Source organism: Westerdykella ornata (genome assembly GCF_010094085.1).
Source record: "Westerdykella ornata strain CBS 379.55 unplaced genomic scaffold EI97scaffold_1, whole genome shotgun sequence".
Classification (NCBI taxonomy): Eukaryota; Fungi; Ascomycota; class Dothideomycetes; order Pleosporales; family Sporormiaceae; genus Westerdykella; species Westerdykella ornata.
The window spans coordinates 1,575,924-1,596,357 of record NW_022986851.1 but is presented as its reverse complement, the minus strand read 5'-3'; the positions used below and the strand labels follow the sequence as shown (position 1 = coordinate 1,596,357).

At 52.3% G+C, this 20,434-nt stretch overlaps 8 protein-coding genes across 8 annotated transcripts; 3 read left to right on the top strand and 5 right to left on the bottom strand.

Annotated features, from left to right (window-relative positions):
- Window positions 1-570: 570 nt before the first annotated feature.
- EI97DRAFT_454388 (uncharacterized protein) lies at window positions 571-1,138 on the bottom strand (the record flags this gene model as incomplete). The annotated part of the gene is made up of 2 exons (XM_033800536.1): window positions 571-648; window positions 701-1,138. 2 exons carry the CDS (start codon window positions 1,136-1,138, stop codon window positions 571-573), a joined length of 516 nt encoding a protein of 171 aa, XP_033658711.1.
- A 472-nt stretch (window positions 1,139-1,610) lies between these two features.
- EI97DRAFT_454387 (PALP-domain-containing protein) lies at window positions 1,611-3,276 on the bottom strand (the record flags this gene model as incomplete). Its single annotated transcript, XM_033800535.1, has 7 exons — window positions 1,611-1,626; window positions 1,679-1,822; window positions 1,871-1,940; window positions 1,987-2,606; window positions 2,653-2,771; window positions 2,824-2,883; window positions 2,941-3,276. The coding sequence occupies 7 exons, from the start codon at window positions 3,274-3,276 to the stop codon at window positions 1,611-1,613; spliced, it is 1,365 nt and encodes a 454-aa protein (XP_033658710.1).
- Window positions 3,277-3,397: 121 nt separating this feature from the next.
- EI97DRAFT_429234 (DUF185-domain-containing protein) lies at window positions 3,398-5,387 on the top strand. Its single transcript, XM_033797397.1, has 3 exons — window positions 3,398-3,767; window positions 3,817-4,799; window positions 4,990-5,387. Exons 1-3 carry the CDS (start codon window positions 3,743-3,745, stop codon window positions 5,197-5,199), a joined length of 1,218 nt encoding a protein of 405 aa, XP_033658709.1. The 5' UTR covers window positions 3,398-3,742; the 3' UTR covers window positions 5,200-5,387.
- A 184-nt stretch (window positions 5,388-5,571) lies between these two features.
- Window positions 5,572-6,373, bottom strand: EI97DRAFT_367279 (DUF846-domain-containing protein; the record flags this gene model as incomplete). The annotated part of the gene is made up of 3 exons (XM_033795081.1): window positions 5,572-5,742; window positions 5,786-6,186; window positions 6,274-6,373. 3 exons carry the CDS (start codon window positions 6,371-6,373, stop codon window positions 5,572-5,574), a joined length of 672 nt encoding a protein of 223 aa, XP_033658708.1.
- A 367-nt stretch (window positions 6,374-6,740) lies between these two features.
- On the top strand, window positions 6,741-8,311 carry EI97DRAFT_409738 (citrate lyase-like protein subunit beta). The gene is made up of 2 exons (XM_033796679.1): window positions 6,741-6,877; window positions 6,929-8,311. Exons 1-2 carry the CDS (start codon window positions 6,835-6,837, stop codon window positions 7,861-7,863), a joined length of 978 nt encoding a protein of 325 aa, XP_033658707.1. The 5' UTR covers window positions 6,741-6,834; the 3' UTR covers window positions 7,864-8,311.
- Window positions 8,312-11,569: 3,258 nt separating this feature from the next.
- On the top strand, window positions 11,570-13,420 carry EI97DRAFT_366738 (uncharacterized protein; the record flags this gene model as incomplete). The annotated part of the gene is made up of 7 exons (XM_033795047.1): window positions 11,570-11,654; window positions 11,701-11,787; window positions 11,838-11,992; window positions 12,041-12,179; window positions 12,228-12,477; window positions 12,528-12,915; window positions 12,974-13,420. 7 exons carry the CDS (start codon window positions 11,570-11,572, stop codon window positions 13,418-13,420), a joined length of 1,551 nt encoding a protein of 516 aa, XP_033658706.1.
- Window positions 13,421-18,002: 4,582 nt separating this feature from the next.
- Window positions 18,003-18,224, bottom strand: EI97DRAFT_355500 (uncharacterized protein; the record flags this gene model as incomplete). Its single annotated transcript, XM_033794899.1, has 1 exon — window positions 18,003-18,224. A coding segment is annotated over one exon (222 nt), but the record flags the coding sequence as incomplete, so codon positions are not given.
- Window positions 18,225-19,499: 1,275 nt separating this feature from the next.
- EI97DRAFT_429229 (uncharacterized protein) lies at window positions 19,500-20,353 on the bottom strand. Its single transcript, XM_033797396.1, has 2 exons — window positions 19,831-20,353; window positions 19,500-19,774 (listed from the first exon to the last, which is right to left on the bottom strand). The coding sequence occupies exons 1-2, from the start codon at window positions 20,105-20,107 to the stop codon at window positions 19,740-19,742; spliced, it is 312 nt and encodes a 103-aa protein (XP_033658704.1). The 5' UTR covers window positions 20,108-20,353; the 3' UTR covers window positions 19,500-19,739.
- Window positions 20,354-20,434: the final 81 nt, after the last annotated feature.

Below are 20,434 nucleotides of genomic sequence, written 5' to 3'. Positions count from 1 at the left end.
TGGAAAACTTGTCGATCTAACCGCAGTACTTACACACCGCCGATGCTCATGGACAACTAAACCTTAGGTTGTCAGGGCGCACACCACGATAGTAAACCATTTATCAATAGAGCAAACAGGTCGTTGGACATTCCAGCAGTCAGCTACCTAATAGCTACCTAATCACCGGATATCCGAGCAGCTATGTCGTTTGCACACAGAGACTTCGACCTGATTGATGGCTTGGGGGACTCCATGCTAGACCTTCAGAATTTGACTTACACGAAACCGTATAAACTTTAACAAGCATGAAAGTAGTAGATAGGTTGCCATCACCGTTTCTATGGCAGTGATAGTCGCGCAGAAGCGTTTATGGGAACGGTAACAATAAGAATAACTATGGGATGCATGTCAAATCACTGAAGAGTCTTTCAAAGTTACGGTACCACCAGTTTTCCGCTGCGGCATGAGAAATTCGACTTACAAATTATGGTGTTTTCATTACCGACATGTCACTGGACAAGAGGCTATAGAGGAAATGCGCTTGTATTATCAGTCCAGCATAGGACCAGTTCTCTGTATTTATGCACGCTAATCGAATCCGAGCCCATGATCTCTATTCTCCTCCCTTTCCACGCACTCCAAACCCCTCACATCCTCCAACCCCACCTTGATCCTACTGCATAGCGGGCGGCCCCCTAAACCACTTCCCCTCCCTCACCTCTTCCTCCTCTTTCTCCCTCCTCACCCAGTCCTCCATCTGCCTGCCCCACAACTCCATCTGCCTCTCCATCTCCCACCTCGGCGTCTCCGCCCCCTTCATCCCAATAAACTTCGCAAACATGCGCATCTTCACTCTCAGTCTCTCGTAATCGCTCAACCTACACTCTGGCGGCTCCCCAGGCCGCGGCCGTTCTAATATCGGACGATTCCAGTCCATGGTCTGGGGATATGCATATGTGAGTCTGTCGGGAGTGACTTGGGAGTAGTAATGTGCCATGCTGTCTAGGTCGGATTCGGTGAGGAGGAAGAGGGAGAGGAGGTTAGAGGGGAATTCGGGCGGTGGGAGACCGGTCTCTAGGTGCACTATGGGGGCGATTTTGAGGCGGAGTTGGGACAGTTTGTCGGCGAATTCGGGAGAGCGCGTGTGCAGTCCCATTCTCGACGGCGTGGGGTTTCGTTTGTCGGATGAGTGGTTTGTACGTGCTGTGTATCTGTGGGTGATGTTTGAGAATAACAGTCGTGCAGAAACGCGTTAGAAATGCCAGCTCAGGCGGGAATGGAGAAGTGTTTGCGGAATAAGGAGAAGATGGGTAGCGGCGCGGGATAGTGCATGCGGTGCAGGGTTCTGGCTCGGTGGTTATATAAAAGGGACACAAACGCACAAAGCGAACGTAGATGGTTCATTGTAGAAAATTGTTCTTTGTTCTTTGTTGTGGCTCTGAGACAGAGAGTAGAAGTACTGTGAAGTTTCTCCTTGTTGAAGGGGGCGCGGGACTTCACTTCGAAGGCGCTCTGCACAATGTTGCCGAACCGTGTTTATGGATGTTTAATATATGCTTAAGCACCACTGTTCGAGTGTGGCTTCCTGGTTATAAAGAGGGCCTTTAACAACGGTGTGATTTTTGCATTTATTCGACGCGGGCTCTATACAGCGACGCGTTAGCCAATGCGATCGTCTGTGTGCGAAAGAACATACTTCTTCCTCGGCGTCTGCTCGACATGTTCGCGCGGAAGCAAGGAGGAGTCACGCTTGCAAGTGAGGATCTGATCGAGTGAAACGTCGTTCTCGCTCCCCCCTACTTCTCTGTTTGCCCAGAATTTACTGAGATGTCTCGCGCCACTGCGAACAGATCAGACTTTCATCCGCCGTCAATTATGGAAAACTCACCTGTCACATAATAAAGTGACAATCCTATGGCCCGGACCAAGCTGTTTCGCAAGTTTCGTTGCTGCGACGCCTAGAGATGTTAGTTACCAGTCAGGCACAATCGGCCTGCGGCTTACAATTCACAGCGCTGCTGCTCCCAACGAAAATGCCATCGTTCTCCACGAGCCACCTGGCCATGGCAACCGCTTGGTCATCGGTTACTCTGATAGCATCGTCTACGAGTTCCCTGCCGACTTCAAAATTATGTGTAACCCGATTGATACCGATGCCTTCCACTATGGTGTCTACCTGATGTCTTCGGCGGGTCCCCTCTTTCTCTTTAGGGTCAAACATGACACCGAACTTCACTCGGTTATAGAGTCCGCTGCCTGGAGGATCTGCGAGAACCACCCTGAGTTGCGGTAGTCTTTTCTTCAAGAATAAAGCGACGCCAGAGATAGTACCGCCAGTGCCAGCGCCACTGACAAAAGCATCAAGACGTCCGCCAGTTTGATCGTATATCTCTGGGCCTGTTCCAGTGTAGTGCGCTCTCCAGTTCGCTTCGGTCTCGAATTGATCTGCAAAAAGCCCTTTCCCTGGCTTGTTAGGGTTCGCAGTATGCTCCGCCGCTCTCGTTCTTGCCAAGTTCACAAACTGGTTCTGGTCTACGATAGGAGCTGGCCGCACTCGCTCGACTTCAGCGCCTAGCTTAAGCAGAAGTTCCGACTTCTCTATCGCCATGTCATCAGGCATGCATCTGTTCATGTCAGCAAGCCAAAGCAGGTCGGCATGAGGCTACGGACATGTGTGCTTTGTAACCCCGAGCTCGGCAGATGGCCGCCAAGGAAATGCCTGTGCTGCCCACTGTCCCTTCGTAGATGGTATCTCCGGAGTGTGGTGTCAGGATTCCCTTCTCTTCAGCCTTCACGAAGTCAGTGAACTCCGCCTATATCGTCGAAGTGACGTCGTTTTACCATCTGAATTATACTGAGGGCGACCCTGTCCTTCGGGCTATTTCCGGCGCCATTGAGAAACTGAAGAGTTAAGCTACTGCCTCAACATGAGAATCATTTCAAAGATGGTGTGCACACCTCTGCCTTTGCAAGTATCTCACATCCGGTGGCTTCCGAGAGCGACTTGATCCTGATCAAGGGGGTGTTGCCGATACAGCCTTCGATTCCCTCTTTGATATCTTCATCTCTATCGAACGATCTCTCCAGTTCCGCAAGGGCCTTTTTCAGCAGGTGTGGATCTTCTATCCTTGAAATCCGTAATAGCTCTTTTTGTTGCGGCTTGGACAGTTCATTTACGTCACGCTCTGGCACAGGACCTAATGTCCGCTTTACGGTATATGCCGACCATAATCCCGTCAACGTTACACCCAGAAGAAAGGCTCCTAGAGTATAATATCTGGTCGATTCGGGCATGCCTAACAACTCCCAAGAGATGGTGTAAGAGTCTCAAATGGAGAAAGGTTTGGCCGAGAAAGCTCAGACTTGTTAGCATCTCGGATGTCTTGGCGCAAATGGCCCGCTTAGATCTATCCACCACAGGCCTCCGCGCACACCTCCCCGTTCATCCAGGAATGGGCCTCGTTGGCCCTATGCGCCCATGGACTCTCCTCTCGTCACCCAGCTGTTCCGCCAGCTCTTCTCGCATCGGGCGGCGCGATGTCTAGCTCGGAGAGCTCAGCCGACAAGCTCGGGAATGCCGCACGCGCGTGTTCAACGCCGGGGATATGCATCGTGGGAACAAGGAGATGTCCCAAGGGCAAGCAAATGGCAGCCCAGGCAAATGTCGATGCCGAGTGAGCGCATGGAGGAGTTTGACAGATACCCAATGGTCACAGCGGAGCAGCTGAGGGCGCGGAAAGATCGACCGAAGAGAGTCAAAATGCTCATGCGGGACTTCATTGAAGGTCAGTGGAGGCGCATTCGAATTCGCATATGTTGTTGACGGGATACCAGACAGCTTGTACAATCCAAATTATGGATACTTCTCCAGACAAGTCGTCATCTTCTCCCCCGGCGACCCGTTCAATTTCAACGCCATGGCCTCCGAGCACGAATTCTTCCAGCAGCTAAGCCGTCGCTACACCGATTTCGAAGATGCATTGGATGCTCAGGAGCCGTACCAAGAACCGGACGACCTCCGACAGCTGTGGCACACGCCGACGGAGCTCTTCTCGCCATATTACGGAGAAGCTATTGCGCGGTATTTGGTGGAGGACTACAGATTCAACTTCTACCCCTACCACGATCTCAACATCTACGAGATGGGCGCAGGAAACGGAACAATGATGCTCAACATCTTGGACTTCATTCGAGACGAGTACCCCGAGGTATACGAGCGGACCAAATACAAGATCATTGAGATCTCCACCCAACTGGCAACCCTGCAGCAGCAGGGCCTAGGCGCCTCATCCTACGCCCGCGGCCATTCCGACAAGGTCGAAATCATCAACCGCTCAATATTCGACTGGGACCAATACGTCTCCTCGCCCTGCTACTTCCTCGCTCTCGAAGTCTTCGACAATTTCGCGCACGATGCCATCAAGTACGATTTCGAAACCGGCGAGCCCTACCAATCGCAGGTCATCATCGACTCGAGAGGCGAAATGTTCGAAAACTATACCCGCAAGCTCGATCCGCTGGCACGGCAATTCCTCGAACGCCGGCAAGCCGCATGCGAGAATTACACGCACCCGCTCCAAGGCTCGCGATTAATGCATAACCTGCGGTCACTCGTGCCTTTCCGGAGCTCGCTCTCCCAACCGGAATACATACCCACGCGCCTGATGCAGTTCTTCTACATGCTGTATCAGAAATTTCCGAACCACAAGCTCATCTCCAGCGACTTTAATGTCCTGAGTGATGCGGTGCCAGGGTATAATGCGCCGGTGGTGCAGACGAGGTATAAGCGGCAGATGATTCCTGTGTCGACGCCTTTGGTAAGTCGGTTCTTCTATTATCTCTCCTAAGTGCTTCATGATGATTCGCACAAACAAAGCATAGTTCATCCGAGCGTCTTTGGACGGCTGAGGACAACCGATACCATCTTTCACCCCTATCTGATGTCAAATCCCTACCCATCTTATTTTCCCAGCACAGCTTCCTTGCCCCTCGCTAACGAAGCGACAGGTCCACCAAGGCTACTTCGACATACTGTTCCCCACGGACTTCAACGTCATAGAACCGATGTATACGGCCATCACGGGCAGATTTGCGCGGACGTACTCGCATGAGGATTTCATGTCCGGAAGGGCGGATATCGAGGAGACGCAGACGAGGAATGGGGAGAATCCCTTATTGAGTTGGTATAAAAATGCGAGTGTCATGATTACAGTGTAAGGAGCATCCGTGCCAGCGGGTATGTTGTAGATATGAATAGGAATGAATGTATTATACCCAACAACGTGGAGTGAAGAGGCGAGCAAGACTCTGGAGCTATGAATACGAACTTCGATTTTTGAATCGCAGTGCTCAATGATGGTGGAGGATGGAAGGGCAATGGGGTATATTCCGCTTGAGGGTATGATAGAACCATGCGTGTAGCGTGCCTTCGCGTCGCCAGACGCCCCAGAAGGCCCAGCACCCCACGTGTTATCTCATATTCGTACATAAATATAGTGCGTTATCTTTGAAATCCAAAATCCCAAAATCCGCAATCCCCATCCCGCGCTCTTGAAGGACCAGAACCAAGAGGTCTTTTTTCTGCAAAACTCAACGCCTGTTAAACCAGCTGCTAACCATGCCCCCGGCGAGATTCCTCGCTAAGCCGGAGCCGTACACAGCGCTCGACGCGAAGCCAGACGCTTGGCTGAATTTGTCGCAGCGGGAGAAGGCGAGGGTGTTTGTGATTGTTAGGATGAGGGCGATGACTGTTGCTGTTAGCTTTGATCCCAGGAACGATCTCCGTCCTCAAATCGCGTATTACAACATCCTCAATTCCTCCCCAACAAAATCCTTTTACTGGACTGGCACGAAACGAGAGACTCCACTCACCCACAAGCGTCAACCAAATAAACTCCAACCCAACGAGCGCCACAATTGCCAATGCAACCCACAGCACCGGCTGCGCATACAAGGCAATCCAAAAGAAGCGCTTATCGGTCGCATTCTGCGTTCTCTCGCCCTCGGAGGCGCTCTCAAAGACCCACTTGGAGTCCCCTGTAGCAGGGTCGACTTCGTTCCACCATCGTAGTCCCACGAGGCGCCGGCCGGCGATGTTTTTGAGGTAGTAGAAGTCGGTTGCGAGGAGGAGGATTGTGATGATGAAGATGAGGACGAAGTTTTTGGTGAAGAGTTGGAGGCCGAAGAGGTAGGTTAGGAGGGAGGCTGGGGAGAGGTTAGTTTTCATGGGGTTATCTTGTAAAGAAAAGAGGTATTGTGTTATGAAAGGAGGGCGAGGGAAGCTGGACATACAAACGCGGAAAAAGAGAAAGGTGAGCAGCGTTATGGGGTGGCTGCTAAGTCTCCAGCTCAGCGTACCCGGCGCTGGCTGCGCTTGTTGTGCGTTCTCCATTGCGGAATGGAGGTGCGGCGTGAAGCTTGCGGGGAGCTTTGCGGAGTTGTGCTGGTGGTTGAGGTGGACTGGGCGTTGACGTTGCAGGTCTTCACGTGATGATCGATGTTCCAAGGTTGGGACGGGACCCTGGCGCGGGAGCTAGGGAGCTTGTTTCCCCGCGTTCATGTCGTGCCGAGGTCCCCGCGATGAAGGATGATGAACGTGTATATCCGCTGTTGACGAGTTCCTTCTGCACGTTTACCGGTTCCTTTTGTCAAGCATCCGGATCCCAGCTTGACGCATAACGCTTTGTAGCATTGCTCTTCATACGCACGCGAATCCCGTCCAGCCCGAGTTCGTAGAGCCTACTTCGCCAACTCATAACTAGACTTACCTCCACTGCAAGAGAAACGCTATTCCAACATACCAAAAAGCCAATTCCAGTTTACTTGAAGTCCTCTTAGCACGAAAACCCCATCATGGCTTCAGCTGCCCCTATAATCCGGCGGGCACTGATGTACGGTACCTCTACCCTCCCCATCATCCACAACTCCTAATCAACATCCGCTTTAGTCCCAGCATCCTCGCAGAAGATGCTCTCCAAGGCCGCCTCCCTTAAGGTCGACACCATAGCCTACGACCTCGAAGACTCCGTCGCGCCCGCTCAGAAAACTTCCGCACGCCACGCCCTTCGCCCCATCCTCTCTCAACCACGTCCCCCCAACATCAGAGAAACCTGCGTTAGGATCAATAGCGTAGATAGCGGCCTCGCCCTCGAAGATCTCACCGAAGTCCTCAAAGGCGAACACCTCGACGCCATCATGCTACCAAAATGCCAATCGGCGGCAGACCTCCACTTCGTCACCGACGTAATCCGACATCTCCTCCCAGATAGACACCCCTCGTCCCCTTCCTCCTCCACACCTCCGAACTCGAAACCCCCGATTCGCATAATTGCGCTCATAGAATCCGCCCTCGCAGTTCAAAACCTGCCCTCCATAACGCAAGCGTCGCCCTACCTCTCCGGCCTGGTCTTCGCAGCAGAGGACTTTGCGCTCGACTTGTCGCTCACGCGAACCCCGTCCTTGACCGAATTCCTCTACGCAAGAAGCGCCATCGCGACGGCGGCGCGCGCAGCCAATTTGCCGTCGACCATCGACCTCGTGTGTACTGCGTACAAAGGACCTCAGGGGCTCGCGAGGCTGGAGGAAGAGTGCCGCAATGGCAAGGGGATGGGATTCAATGGGAAGCAGTGTATCCACCCGAGTCAGATCGAGGTGTGTCAGCGGGTGTTTTCGCCGGGGGAAGAGGAAGTCGAGTGGGCTGTTCGGGTGGTGGTTGGGGACCGGAATGCGCAGGCGATGGGGCGGGGCGCGTGGACGCTGGATGGGAAGATGATTGATAGGCCGGTGGTAGGAAGGTGTGAGGCCATTCTGACGAGGGCGGAGATGTGTGGGGTGGATGTTGAGCGTGTGAGGGAGAAGTGGAAGGGGCAGGAGCCTGAGTAAGGGAGGATGAGGAAGGATTGAGCTGGTATAGCGGTTTGCATGGTGCGTTGCATACTCTCGCATTTCTCATGGATGTGTTCTATCCTCCTCCTGGGGAGCATGTGGCAATTCTGTCTTTCAGTCATGGATACGTACAGATGCTGCTTGTGTCTCGCTCAAATCAGTCATCCTTGCGGCTCGAGAATGCCTTGTACATAGTAGACGTCACATGCATTGGTTGACGAGAAACTCCATCTTGGTTGTGAGCATAATGCGTACTACATCAGGTCGTATACTGGCCACGCTAAACACCCGACTCAAGACACGGTGCGTATAGAGGAATGCTCGCAGGGAATTTTTTTCTCCTCGTATCTTACAATGGGTTCTCTGTATCGATCTGTGCTTCATCGTACAGTAGGAAAAAGGGTTGTCTGGCGGAGGTGGTTGCTGCATGCAAGCTGTAAGAAGTCCTGTTGGCCGCTGAACTATGCTTTCTTTGTGCTGAGATATTGCCATCTGCAGAAAGTAATGGATGAAATGATCTCCTTCAACGCATTTTGAACGTTGTCGAGCTGTTCTTGGTCGGAGTCGTATGCATGATTCACACGCGGAACTCGAAACCGATATATAGCTGGCCGTGGCGAATATCGTCTATGCACGCATGTATAGGGCAAAAATCCATGCTGAACTACTCTTATCATCTCTTGTCTTCCAGCATAATCGTGGTCCGTGTGCGTGCGAAGATACACTCCCTACCTTCGGTTTTTAGGTATCTCGGTAGACCCACAATCTAGGTACGGGCTTCACATGGCTCGCCTCCAAATACCGAAGATGGTGTAGCACATTCGACGATATTCTGGCGAGGTTCGGTTCCCGAAATCCGGAATCAGATGGGAGCTAGAAATGGTCTGCGGAGAATCCAGGAAGAAGATCGCTTCCCCGCATTCTACAGAGTCGCGACGAGTGTGGAGGATGCAAAATCTTCCGAGGACCGGAGATGTTGGGGGACTTGAAATGACGGTCCTAGATGCCGAAGGTCATGCTGGCATGAGCCGCATCCGTGAGAAAGGATGCCCCAGCTCTTGTTGAACATCGATTCATAGAGATCGTCCATATTGGCGATGTGCACTCTGGAGGTATAATTCTTGTGGGGAGTCTGGTATCCTTTGGGACATGGTCCTTCCCTGTAGATTGATACTGGCTACTGTCTAGTTGCTCTTTTAGGGTTCCGACCTCTACGCCGTGATTATATCGCTCAAGTGGACGTCCCCGAAACTCGAGCGGTTTGAGAACGCACCCGGCAGTTGAACGTTCGAGAAAATGTTATGACGTCTTCATTCTGGCTCCTTCGGCTGTTCAGCCCTGCGTGGGAATCCATCAACTGTTGAGTTTCAGTCCAAATACTCTTGCAAATCTCTGGAACTTCGAATATCAAGCTCACGTGAAGCCATGCCGTTGCATAGGTACATATTCGAATGCGAAAGGGGCCCCATGCTAGTCGGCTTCTTCAGGTGGGCTTTCCCCATGCATTAGGGGCGAGAAGGACCCGCGCGACAGTAGTCCCGACGGCGTCAAAGGGTCCAAAATAAACGTTCGCTACATATCCGCAAGACATCGGACAAGTCGGGTTGTCCTATCTGGATAGAACCGTAGTATGCATCAAGTGCAACCTTGAAATATGGAAGATACGAGTTCCAAGGATCGGTTTCCCACGCGTTCGGGGTGCACACGCCTCACCGTATGCTTCATGGAGGGAGAGCCGGAAGTACATCGTACAAGAATCGGAGCTGAAGACAGGTTTGGGGATGACTCCGCGAATGGTTGTGCCGGCAGCTGAAGGGGTGGAGTGGACCTCTAGAGTGCCCAGGTGGAGTCCCAACTCACGTGCACTAGGCGCTAATCCCAACGAAGTTAGTGTCCGCACACACGCTCCACCTGGGCACCTCTCCGCTCCCGAAATCCAAACCCGTTCACACAGGTCGTTCAAGCCTCAGTTGTGCCCAACGTTCACTGCTACTTTTCCTTCGGTGCCATTATCGTTCTAAAGTGGAACTCGATACAAGCCAGCCTCGACGACGCATGACAGGTCACAATGCAAGAGCCAATTGATTGCGGCGGCGACTTCTTGGGCTGGGAAATTTGGCATAACGACTGTCAGCAGAGCTATACCGGAACATACACAGTATATACCCAATTGGGTATCATCAACCCGGCATGGAGATGATGATTGGGCATTTGCCTAGGGTACTATCACAGTGCCAGGCGAGTACAGACGGCTCGCCTGGCGTTTGCGCCCTTCATCTGTCCTCCCTCACTGGTGTCCAGCAGGAGTCGACTGTTGCGCAGCATGCACACCGAAAAGGCACAGCTGCTCCAGCGCTGGCCGTTGACGCCGGTGAAAGCAGGACATGCTAACCACGTGAGGTTCTACAGTACGAGAACGAGCTTATTGGAGCGGACGTTGAAAGCTGAGCGCATACGACAGCCATTCAGAAACGGTCGCACGACGGAACGTCTCCCCCGAGAATTCGCCACCGCGTGTCAGCATCGAGACTGCAGCATCTGGGCAAGGTCGACTCCGCCGTGAACGCGAACAAGTCGCCAAGTCTCGATATTGGCGGGGGTTTGCGGCATGGCTTGCGATAAACAATCCAAGGGAGTTGATGGGACTGTCCCTTATTCGCTTTTTGCGCCTCAATTGAGTTCGGATGAAAGCAACAATATGCAATCAACAGGTGTGCTCATGCTCCTTACCGCCTTATCGACGATTCGATCATACATAGTACGGAGGACTCCGTTGAGGTCTTCACAAGCAATGAGCACGAGCAGACCGTCTCTGTGACCAGTCGTCGCTCACGCCCGACGGCGCACCCGGCTGAGCGCTCACCCAGGGCCCCAGCGAGTCGGCCCTGGCCCCGACTTCTTCGCCTCTGCCGCCACCGCATTCACCCTGGCGTCTAGCTGGGGTTCACAGAACTCGACAGAAGGCTTTATACCCTGACCCTTGTAGCGGGACCATTTTAAGCACGCTGGCCGGCGGCGACATCGTCCCACACCATGCACTACTGGGGCGCGCAACGGTGCAGTGATTCGTTCAGGTTCGACCATTCATGGATCGTCACCCATTATTCTCAGAGACCACTACGAGGCCGAGGACCCAACCAGTAGTAGTCGAGACCTGCTGAACCAGGGGCCCTCTTGCTGGTTCCATGGAGCCGTAGCGTGCTTTTTCCATTTCATTTTATTATGATGCTGAGTCCCACGCGCCCTGTACTTCGGACCGCCTTCATGGGTTTCTGAGTCCTGATACGAATCCCTTACCCTCTCTTTTTTCCTTTCATGCTCGTTCCAGTCTTTCAGAACTCGCCTTCATTTTGCTAACAGACGTCACCGCGCCGCTACATCGTTTCGTTTCTCATCCGTATCACACTCGCTGGAGCCTTGCGCACTCGTCCCTTGACGGTTTCACCTCGTGCATGATAGAGTATCACTAGTATTTGGCATCCCCACCATAACCGCGTACCCAAACACACGATATACCCCTACCCAACTCACTGCCGACCGAAGTTGGAGCTCGACAAGCCGGTAGTCCGCCAAACCTCATTGCCCACGGCATTCATATACTGTGATACAACGGAAAAGCTACCACTGATCATCACAATCTCGACTTCATGGTGGACAGAAAACGTACCTGAGATAGGTCGCATATCAAAAGCTCGGTTTGGCAATGGCGAATGTATCTCTGGCGTCGCCTCTCCGGGGCTTCTGTCCCCCACCTTTCTACGACCTCTCCAAATTCGGGAATGAAGGATGTGTGTATGCCCGTGCTCTTCGGCCATCAAGAGCTAATGGCTGTAGTTACTACCGGACGGCTTTGCGCCCCAATTGGAGCAAATCTTCAATGCTGTTTACCATGTCCAGCAACCGACTATCTGTACCCTTCTAGTATGAACCAAAGCTCCAGTTCCTCGCGACTCTACTAACATGTTACGCAGACTTCAAGACATACTATCAAGTCGCAGAAGCCCTAAACGTGGTGGATCTGATACTGCTTATCTTTCTCATGATCTCCTTTCTCGTCCTTCCAGTCGAGAAGACGCGGCGACATTATCTCAGTTACTGCTTGATAGTTGGGGGTATCCTCATGGCCGTAAGTCTTGCATCTGGCACGTTGTTTACGACTGCTCACCGTGTGTAGCTCGCCTTCGTGATACCCTTCGGCGCGAAACCGGAGCAGTGCTACGATGAGATCACACCCAACGACATGTTCTCTGACCTAACGTGCGCTTTTTCGGGCGCCTTCCTCATTTCTGGCGGCCTGTCCATGTGTGTCTGGAGTAAGTAAATAACTCGATGTTGACGGACCGCCGCTGACCTCCTTTCAGTTTTCATACGAGCGCTCTCGATGCATCTTCAAATCTGTTGGGACGTGTTACCCGGTACTCGATTCTTCTACTGGGCTCAAGGGCTCGGATGGGGTGTTGTTGCGACTCTCTTCACGACCACAATCACCATTACGGGCGTCTCCTACAGATTCGGCGACATTTGCCACGTCAACTCTGCGCAATCCATGAAGGACTTCTGGGGCCCGCTCTTGGCAATCGCGGGAGCTGCGACTCTAGTGCAGCTAGCCACGTGAGTGCACTTGAGAGTCGTGAACTTGGACTAAACTGACCACCTCTTAGCTTTGCATACTGCATCAAAGTCTACATCAAGAACATGTTCAGCGACGAGGGAACTGAAACACAAAGCAGTGCCGGACTCCCGTCCTATACTACGAGCGTACGAACGCGATCCGCCAGAGCGGTATATCGGCGTGTCCGCAAAGTGCTTTGGCTACAGTGGCGAGGTATTACAATTGTCGTCTTTATCCTGGTCGATGTCATATTCTTCTCGGTGGTCTTTATCTACTTGAATGCTGCAGAGTCACACGCCACCGATGACCTAGAAGCCGTACGACCATACCTCCTCTGTCTGGTGAGGAACCCACGGGATTCATCGCCCTGCCACAAGCTTGGCCAAGACTTGTTTGTTAACCAGTCTACGGTGATTGCTGTGTTGATGATGCTTTCTGTAAGTTCCGGGTGCACAGCATGTTCCTCGAGCGAGTTCTAACTTCAAGCTTGTTAAGCTGGCCGGCATTCAAGTCTTTGTTCTTCTGGTCCGCTCCGCGATGTTTTCTGGGTGGGTGGACCTCGTTCGGTCGCGATTCAGCTCCCAACGCGAATTCGTTTCGCTCGACGCAAAGCAGTACACCGACTCCAAAAACTTTGAACTGGGGAAGATCACGAGTCCCATACGAGGTCCCGGGAGTGCCATGAGTCCCTCGCAGTCGGATTACGATCCCTGGCGCCGGTCGGTGACCAATACACCGGACCACTTCAGCAAGGAATACCAGCGCGATTACCAGCGCGAATACAACACCCCGAATCTCAGTTTCTCGACGCCTCGCGCCCCATCGCGAGTGGAGTTTGATCCGCGTGCAACTCACGCACGAGGGGGCCTAAGATTACACCCAATCAACGATGACGAGGACGAGAGTAGTAGAAATATGGGCGGCATGAGTTATAAAATATGAGTACCAATAGGGCCAAAAAAAATCAATCAACAAGGGGAACTCCATGAAAACGCGCAATTGCCCCGCTGGTGACGATCTGGAGTCTACCCCCTGATCGGACGATGCCGCTGTAGGGTAGAAGCAGCTGCGGACTCGCGACTGTCTATGGCGATCCATAATCTACAGCATCAAGCGTCAAGAGGAGAAACTCTTTCTTGTCGAATATACCCGAGATCATGACAAGCAGGCTAGAAGCGCAAGGCACCGTTGACTGGCGTTGCTCTGCTTGGACCGAACCAGGGTTGGACAATATACTGACTTCGGCTGGGTACGTACCGATTTCATGCTTGCACCACAGAGTCATGCCCTGGCGATTGGGTTGCGCCTGGGCGACTACCTTTTCAACCAGCTTTACCGGCACCCTTCTGCAGAGTTTCCAGAAAGAATTCCCAGCCTTTCTATTGAGGATACGAGGCGCCACAACGGGATCTCACCGTGATCTCAACGTCATGATCGATGTGGTCTTCGCTTGCGACTTGCGGCGCCTCAGGGCATGCGCGCGGCGCGCCCGATGAGTGATCGACACCAGGCAGATTGCAAACAGGCTTCAGCATTCATGGGGGGTTGGATCGTCACTATTAAAAATGAACGGCGATGTCGCGAGGACAGCGTGAAGGAGATGCGAGGCCGGCCATCATGACCTGCAGTCATTATCACCGCTTGTACTATACAGCACAAGACCTCCAGGAGCCTTGTGCTTGTGCGACGACACCGCCCAAGGCCTACCTATTGCCGCGTCGCTTGATAGATTAGAATACCACCTAGATGTAAAAATAAAACCGCTCTCTCACAAACGCGTACCACCACCTCGTCTCTCGTCCAATTCTTCCCTGGTCTCCGGTGCTGACGTCGCTTGCGTCGTTTGTTGAGGACGACCGAGCAAGGGGGAGGGATGGGGTGGTGGGTACCTGGGCACGTACTGCACGTGTCGTCACATAAGTTTCATGTCCCGTTCAGGGGGTTGCGTTACCTAAAACTCAGGAATTGCCGGTTCCAGACTACTTTGGATAAATGGGAGATCTTGGCAGGGCAGAAAAAGTTAATAAAACGACTTCGTGGGTCTTCACCTTGGGCGGCCCTTGGCTCTTGGGGTTCCACCACGGCTTGCCCCGCCCCCTGGAAACGGACTGCTGGCTGGGCGGATGCTGGCTAAAAAGATGGTCGACAACCTCCGCTGGTGAGGGAGGGAGAGAGGTGGGAGAGTCAGCATGCATAGTGATGATGGTGATGATGCATGCGGTGCTGCTGATGGTGGTGCTGATGGTGGGACGGGGCGAGTCCATGATGATGGGAGGTGACGAAGGAGGAGATGGCGGTGAATGCACTAATGTATTGTACTTGTATACAGAACAGTAACACAGTACGGAGTACCTCTCTCGGAGATGACGCGCAAAGAAGTGAAGAACAGGGGAAGAAGAATGCGGATGGCAATCCGGCCCCCATGAGGCAGCGTCTCGCGTGCAAGTGCGCGCACCAGCCTGGCTGCCTTACTGTGTACTTCAGTACGATGCAGAATCAGGCGGATGCCCTTTATTGAATATTCAATCACTACGGAGTACATGGTGCCTATTGTCCATAGTACAACAATCCTATCGGCCAGAGCGAGTGTTGCCACAGGGTTGCCTTCTTAGGCACGGGTTTCTTACGTACGTACATAGTACGTACGTACCTATTGTGTGGTTCCAGGTTCAGGTCTATTCATTGTGATGGCGACATGGAGCCGATACCATGAATTTCCGCCTTCCAGCGTCCTGGTCTCAGGATGACTCGACTTCGGACGGAGCACTTACCTACCTGCCTACTCGCCCGCCTACAAGATACCCCTTCGGATCATCCGGGTGTGTAGCCGCAAGAAGGTGGCAGCAAGAACAGGCATAGACGCATCGACGACTCATCGTCGCGTGGATAAAACTCTAGCGGCCTTCTGGAAGGCAGCAACACTTCGCTTGGAGAAAAACAAGCCTTGGACAAGAGTCTCAACACAGCAGACGAGAAGAATAGGAAAGAAGAGAAACACACCGGTGTCTCGACATATGCAACAATAATCTGGCTGACCGGAAAGTACTGTGTATTCGTCGAAAGACATCAATGAGAAGATCATTATTTAGCCTTTTTTTCTCCTCTTGTTTCTCGACCAATAATATGACGTTGATGATTTGGCTGGTCCCTTTTTCTCACACCCTTTTGGGGACGGGGACGACTTGCCCCGTCACGCAGGTACCGCGTCGCCTACCGGTAAGGCTGTCCAAGCGCCTCGTGGCAGCACTGACCGGTGGCGGCGTGTGCGTCGGCAAAGGTGCGGAAAGGAGTAGTTTGGCCGTTGTGGGGCGGGGAATCGTGTGGATAGGGTATGGTGGTTTTGAGAAGTCGGGAGGTGGGAGCCGGTGACGGACGACTGGGGGCGGGCAGTGATGGAGGGGGAGAGAAATCTGGTTCTCTACTGTCTAGATGACTAACAGCTGCTTAGGGATGGGGAAGAAAGGCAGTGTTCCCTTGGTTGATAAAAACATTCGAGCACGATTTGCTGATGAGACAAATTCTTTTTTCCAAATTTTCCTTCGAGCTTCGATTTGCATGTTGCATGACATGCAATGTGACTGCGCGTTCTGCTTGTTCCCCAGCCATGCATGGCTGGACTGCAGCTGCGGGTGCTGAAACACAGCAGGGCAGTTGATGAGTCGGAAGAGGTGCGGAGCTTGTCGGAACTAGTCACCGCTGTCAATTCCATCGCCATAATAAGTTCAAAAGGCAAAAACTTTGTGGATTAGCATTTGTAGCTTCATGTTTCTACGGCGCTATGTTGCTACTGTGTGTACCTATGTACTCCGTAGACGAAGGAGGATATGGCCGCGGATTGGGTATCAATCGGCTGCTTGACGAACTACTCTACTTGCGTGCCCCCTCGCCAGCTCCTGCTATCTTCGTAGTCATTAGAACGAAGTTCAACATTTCTAGGGTGATAGGCTGTAGAGTGCAGGTTACTTAGACTCTCATGAGTAAGTCAATCAGGTAAGATTGTTCATCTCAAACTGTATTCCATCGCTACTCCATGGCTTAGCCCCTCGCCATTCATGATTCCATGGACGTAAGATTCGCCCACGAGTTGATACGAATCACACGATGGCATCTTACGAAGAATCATAGGCACCTTGGCACCATATACAATGCATACCAAGTCACCTACTACCGCCTTACTCGGGAACATTCCCATGCATCCCTTTTCCGTAACGCCAAATTTCCGCCTTGTATGTTTCCCCCCGCAAAGCCATCTCGCGTTTTCAATATCTTTCATCAACTGTTCCATCTGTAACTCCCGCTCTGGTTCATCTTGGTAAGCCATGTGGTCCTGTGGCAAAGGATAAATATTGTCGAAGTTGAGATTCCCCTGCTCCAGAGCCTTCTTCATGAACTGTCCGTGATCTAGAAATCGAGGAACGAGAGTCGCATAGTCCCATATGATCGGCCGTCGCAGCTCGATCGCGTCGCCAATCATCGTACGAGAAATCGCTTCATCCAGTGCCATGCTTGATTTTCCTAGAGGGTGGTATGGGTCAGTACACTCTTGACGGGCAACATCTCTAGCGCTCGCAAAGTACTGGAGAACAATATCAATGCGCTCTGGGTCTGCTTGTAACGTTCCGGCATCAGGAGTGAAGTCTAGGTCTGCCTCCGAGATTTTTTTAATAAAATCAAACAGAACGCCTTTGACGATGATCTGGTTTTCTGATGCGCCTTCGCGGAAGGAACCATATTCTTCCTCGGAGTTGGAAGCGTCGTACTTGCGATTGTGTCCAGCCACAATAGGATCAATATCTCTGCTGATGGTCCAATCGGCGACCCAGGATGGTAGGCTCGTTGGATGAGTGGGCAGCAACGAAAGCCCCGCAAATGCAAAGGTGTCCGCCAAACTGCCCCATCCCCAAATGTGGTGGGCTACCTCCAGAAGAATCTTATCTTTTGGTAATTGGTAGTTGATCAGGCTGGATAACCGGTCTCTGGACTGCGAAATCCCGATAAATGCAAAGATCTTGTCATGCCATTGCGTCGCCTTGCAGCTCTGGAAGGTGGCCAGGATTTGGTCAATGTTATCCAACCGATCATACAAGATCCGGCACCTCCACTGCTCTAACCGGACTGGACGTTTGACCAAGGACTTGAGCCTCGCACCGGACTTATTACCGCCGGACATCAGGCATTGGGCGACTTCCGGAACGTCTTCATCTTCAACCATCTGTGCCAGTAGAGTAAACTTAGCCCAGTCAAAAGAGGAGTTACCGTAATTCACCACGACCTCCCTCGCAGAAACAAACTCCTGAACGACCCAAGCCCTGTCAAACCATTCGTTCGAAAGCAGCTCGAGTAGCGAGTCAATCCGGGCTCGAAGCCATTTGTCATTCTTCTTCCGCAACATCATTTCTATCATAGTTGCTGCGCAGTCGGATTTTGACGCCCCGTAAGATTGCAGAATCCGGTGCAAAAAGGGAACCGCGAGCCATGAAGACGGGGAGTCGACGAGGTAGATCTGTACAGCCGACGCATTGTAATAGATGTCGCGCATTTTCTTGATCTGAGACTCCTTCTCGGCGTCGTCTTTCTGATTGATGCAGATGGTGTCGATCCAAATGGTTCTTGGCCCAAAATAGGAGCTGGATTTGTCGAGTATGTTGTACTCGCTGGAAGTAATCGGGAATCGGTTTCCATTCAAGACGATTACGCGGTCCTTCTTACCATCGCTCCAGCGATGGGAAATGGCATAATACTTAGGAAGGCTAGTCGATTTCAAGTCCACTTCTATCAGTTCTGCTTTGAGATCAACGAACGGGATCCTGCGTTTTATCTGCAGTAGTCGGATCTTTTCTTTGTGTTGGAACTTTCCAGGATACACAAAGCTTCCCTTCTTCTCTGTCTGCGTATCACGGCATATCGATTGGACCAGCCGGGTCACGAGAGAATTGCGCCAAACCGCCTGTGCCAGTCTCCGACGGTAATCAGAGATGGCGTCCAGAGCGTACTTCTGCTTGAACTCTGCCCAACCAAGGAACATTGCAAGGCGGAAGCGAAAGTCTAACTGGAGAGCAAGCCAGGAACCGCGGACGAGTGGATCCATGAGAACGCTCCAGGTTAGAGGTAGTATCAGAATGACAATGCCTCCCCACCAGGGATGTAGTTTCATCAGTTTCCATAGATATGCTATGACCGGGCCGCCGAACTGGGTAACAACTATCCATTTCACAGCCTCCCAAGCAGCCGTAGAGAACGCCTTCTCTTCGTGGTATCTTCGACTCAAATCATAGCGATCCTTCGCGTCTATCGCTTTGAGGCCTAATCTCGCAGCGATTACGCCAGAGAGGATAGTACCTCCAATGAGAAAAGTAGAGCTTTCCGTGCCGTAGTACACCGAATATACCCAAAGCATACCTGCCAGACCGGCGAACAGCTCATTGAATCTCAAGGTTTCCGGCTCGCCAAGTCCAATTTTCCGAAGGGTGGATACAACGAGTCTCCGTCTCTCTGCATCGAGCGCACTGGGATCCAACCTGGAGAGCTCACGTCGAAATCCATTCGCACACAGGGCATATTCGTAGGTGAGTGCGCCGCTGTTGGGAATCAATTCCCACTGGAGGACTTGCGCTAGTTCGGCAGGACTGAGGTCCGGGACAGGAAGTTCATTGAGGCGTCTGGCGTACCACTCCAGTAGAGTAAAACTGGTCTTTGCCATGGGCTCTGTTTCGTCCAGACTTGTCGATGGTCCATTGCTGTTGGCTTCCGCGCCTTGACTGTCGGTGCTGACACCCGCGCCTAAACGCAAACATCTAGACAAGAACCCGAATGGCCGCATACCGAACTGTGTTTCTTTTGGAGCTTCATTTGGAGGGATGAGAGGTTGACCTCGTCAAGTTACATAGTGTAAAGAAGGTCCGTGGCTGTGCACAACGCCATCTCAGGCAGACGGCTTATTCCTGCAATGCAGGATCGATGTGGTGGCTGTGGACTTGGCACGCCTCCTTCACAGCTGAGGCTTCCTCGTATGCCATGAGGTAAAGAGTTTCACAAGCTTATATCTAGCTCATACAGTAAGAGCGCACATGCGGTTGGGCTACATACGTAGAGAAAAACCCTGGAGACTACTTATGTAGTAAGGGCTGTCGCCTACAAGCAGGGAGCAGCAATGGGTCCATGAGCACGCTGATCGAAAGCAGTCAACGACATGCGGAGCGCCTATCTACCCCTGATTACAGTTTCCGTGGGATACCATGGGAAAGAGAAGTTATCCCATCATTCAAAGTGACGTGTCTGAACCACGTCCGATTCCATCTATAACCTCCAGTAAATATACGAGGATAATTCCTCATTCACAGGGGGAAACCTACGGCTTTGTGCCTCCTCCAGGACCTTTTGCATCTCCTCCAGGGCCTTCTGTCTCGCCTCCAGTGACGGATAGATACCACGAAGTTCTTGATGATTCCAGAAGTACGAGGCGTGGTTTATCTCGCAAATACCGTCGAATTTGCCTTTGTGGGTCGCACAAAAGTCTCGGTTGCAAAGGAGACAGGTCTGTACCTCGCCTTCGGTCACAAGCCCTCCATGCTTCCGAGGATTACGCGTTCGCATGCGGTCACAAATATGGCAAGGGAGAGGGGAGTCCATGATTGTGTGCTTGGGGCGCGAAAGAGTTTTGTCTGGAGAATAGGTCTGGCTGACCTTCCTTCCCGTCGACCGGTGCACGCTGACCAATGCATGTCCAGTTCTCTTTGTTTGTTGTACAGTTGGCGAATGGCGGAAGTCCTCCGCGAATCAAATGCGCCCACCTCCACGTCCGGTTATCGCGGGGCTTATTGCCTAACGGTGAAGACCGTGACGAGAGTGTAATAGCTGTAGAGTTGAACGTAGCTCCGAGAGAAGCTACTAGAGCGACATTCTCGAAGGAGCTCGTGTGGAAGTTGGCTTCCATTTCTTCGGTCTTTACTTCTCCGC

What these genes read in the sequence shown, in the direction of transcription:
- EI97DRAFT_429229 (XM_033797396.1), bottom strand. Translation starts at nt 20,107, where the DNA reads ATGGACTCCCCTCTCCCTTGCCATATTTGTGACCGCATGCGAACGCGT. An exon ending in CCTGGAGGAGGCACAAAGCC is followed by an intron (nt 19,775 to 19,830) that starts GTAGGTTTCCCC and finishes TGGAGGTTATAG; the next exon opens with ATGGAATCGGACGTGGTTCA.
- EI97DRAFT_429234 (XM_033797397.1), top strand. Translation starts at nt 3,743, where the DNA reads ATGCTCATGCGGGACTTCATTGAAG. An exon ending in CATGCGGGACTTCATTGAAG is followed by an intron (nt 3,768 to 3,816) that starts GTCAGTGGAGGC and finishes ACGGGATACCAG; the next exon opens with ACAGCTTGTACAATCCAAAT. An exon ending in TTCCTGTGTCGACGCCTTTG is followed by an intron (nt 4,800 to 4,989) that starts GTAAGTCGGTTC and finishes ACGAAGCGACAG; the next exon opens with GTCCACCAAGGCTACTTCGA.
- EI97DRAFT_409738 (XM_033796679.1), top strand. Translation starts at nt 6,835, where the DNA reads ATGGCTTCAGCTGCCCCTATAATCCGGCGGGCACTGATGTACG. An exon ending in CCGGCGGGCACTGATGTACG is followed by an intron (nt 6,878 to 6,928) that starts GTACCTCTACCC and finishes CATCCGCTTTAG; the next exon opens with TCCCAGCATCCTCGCAGAAG.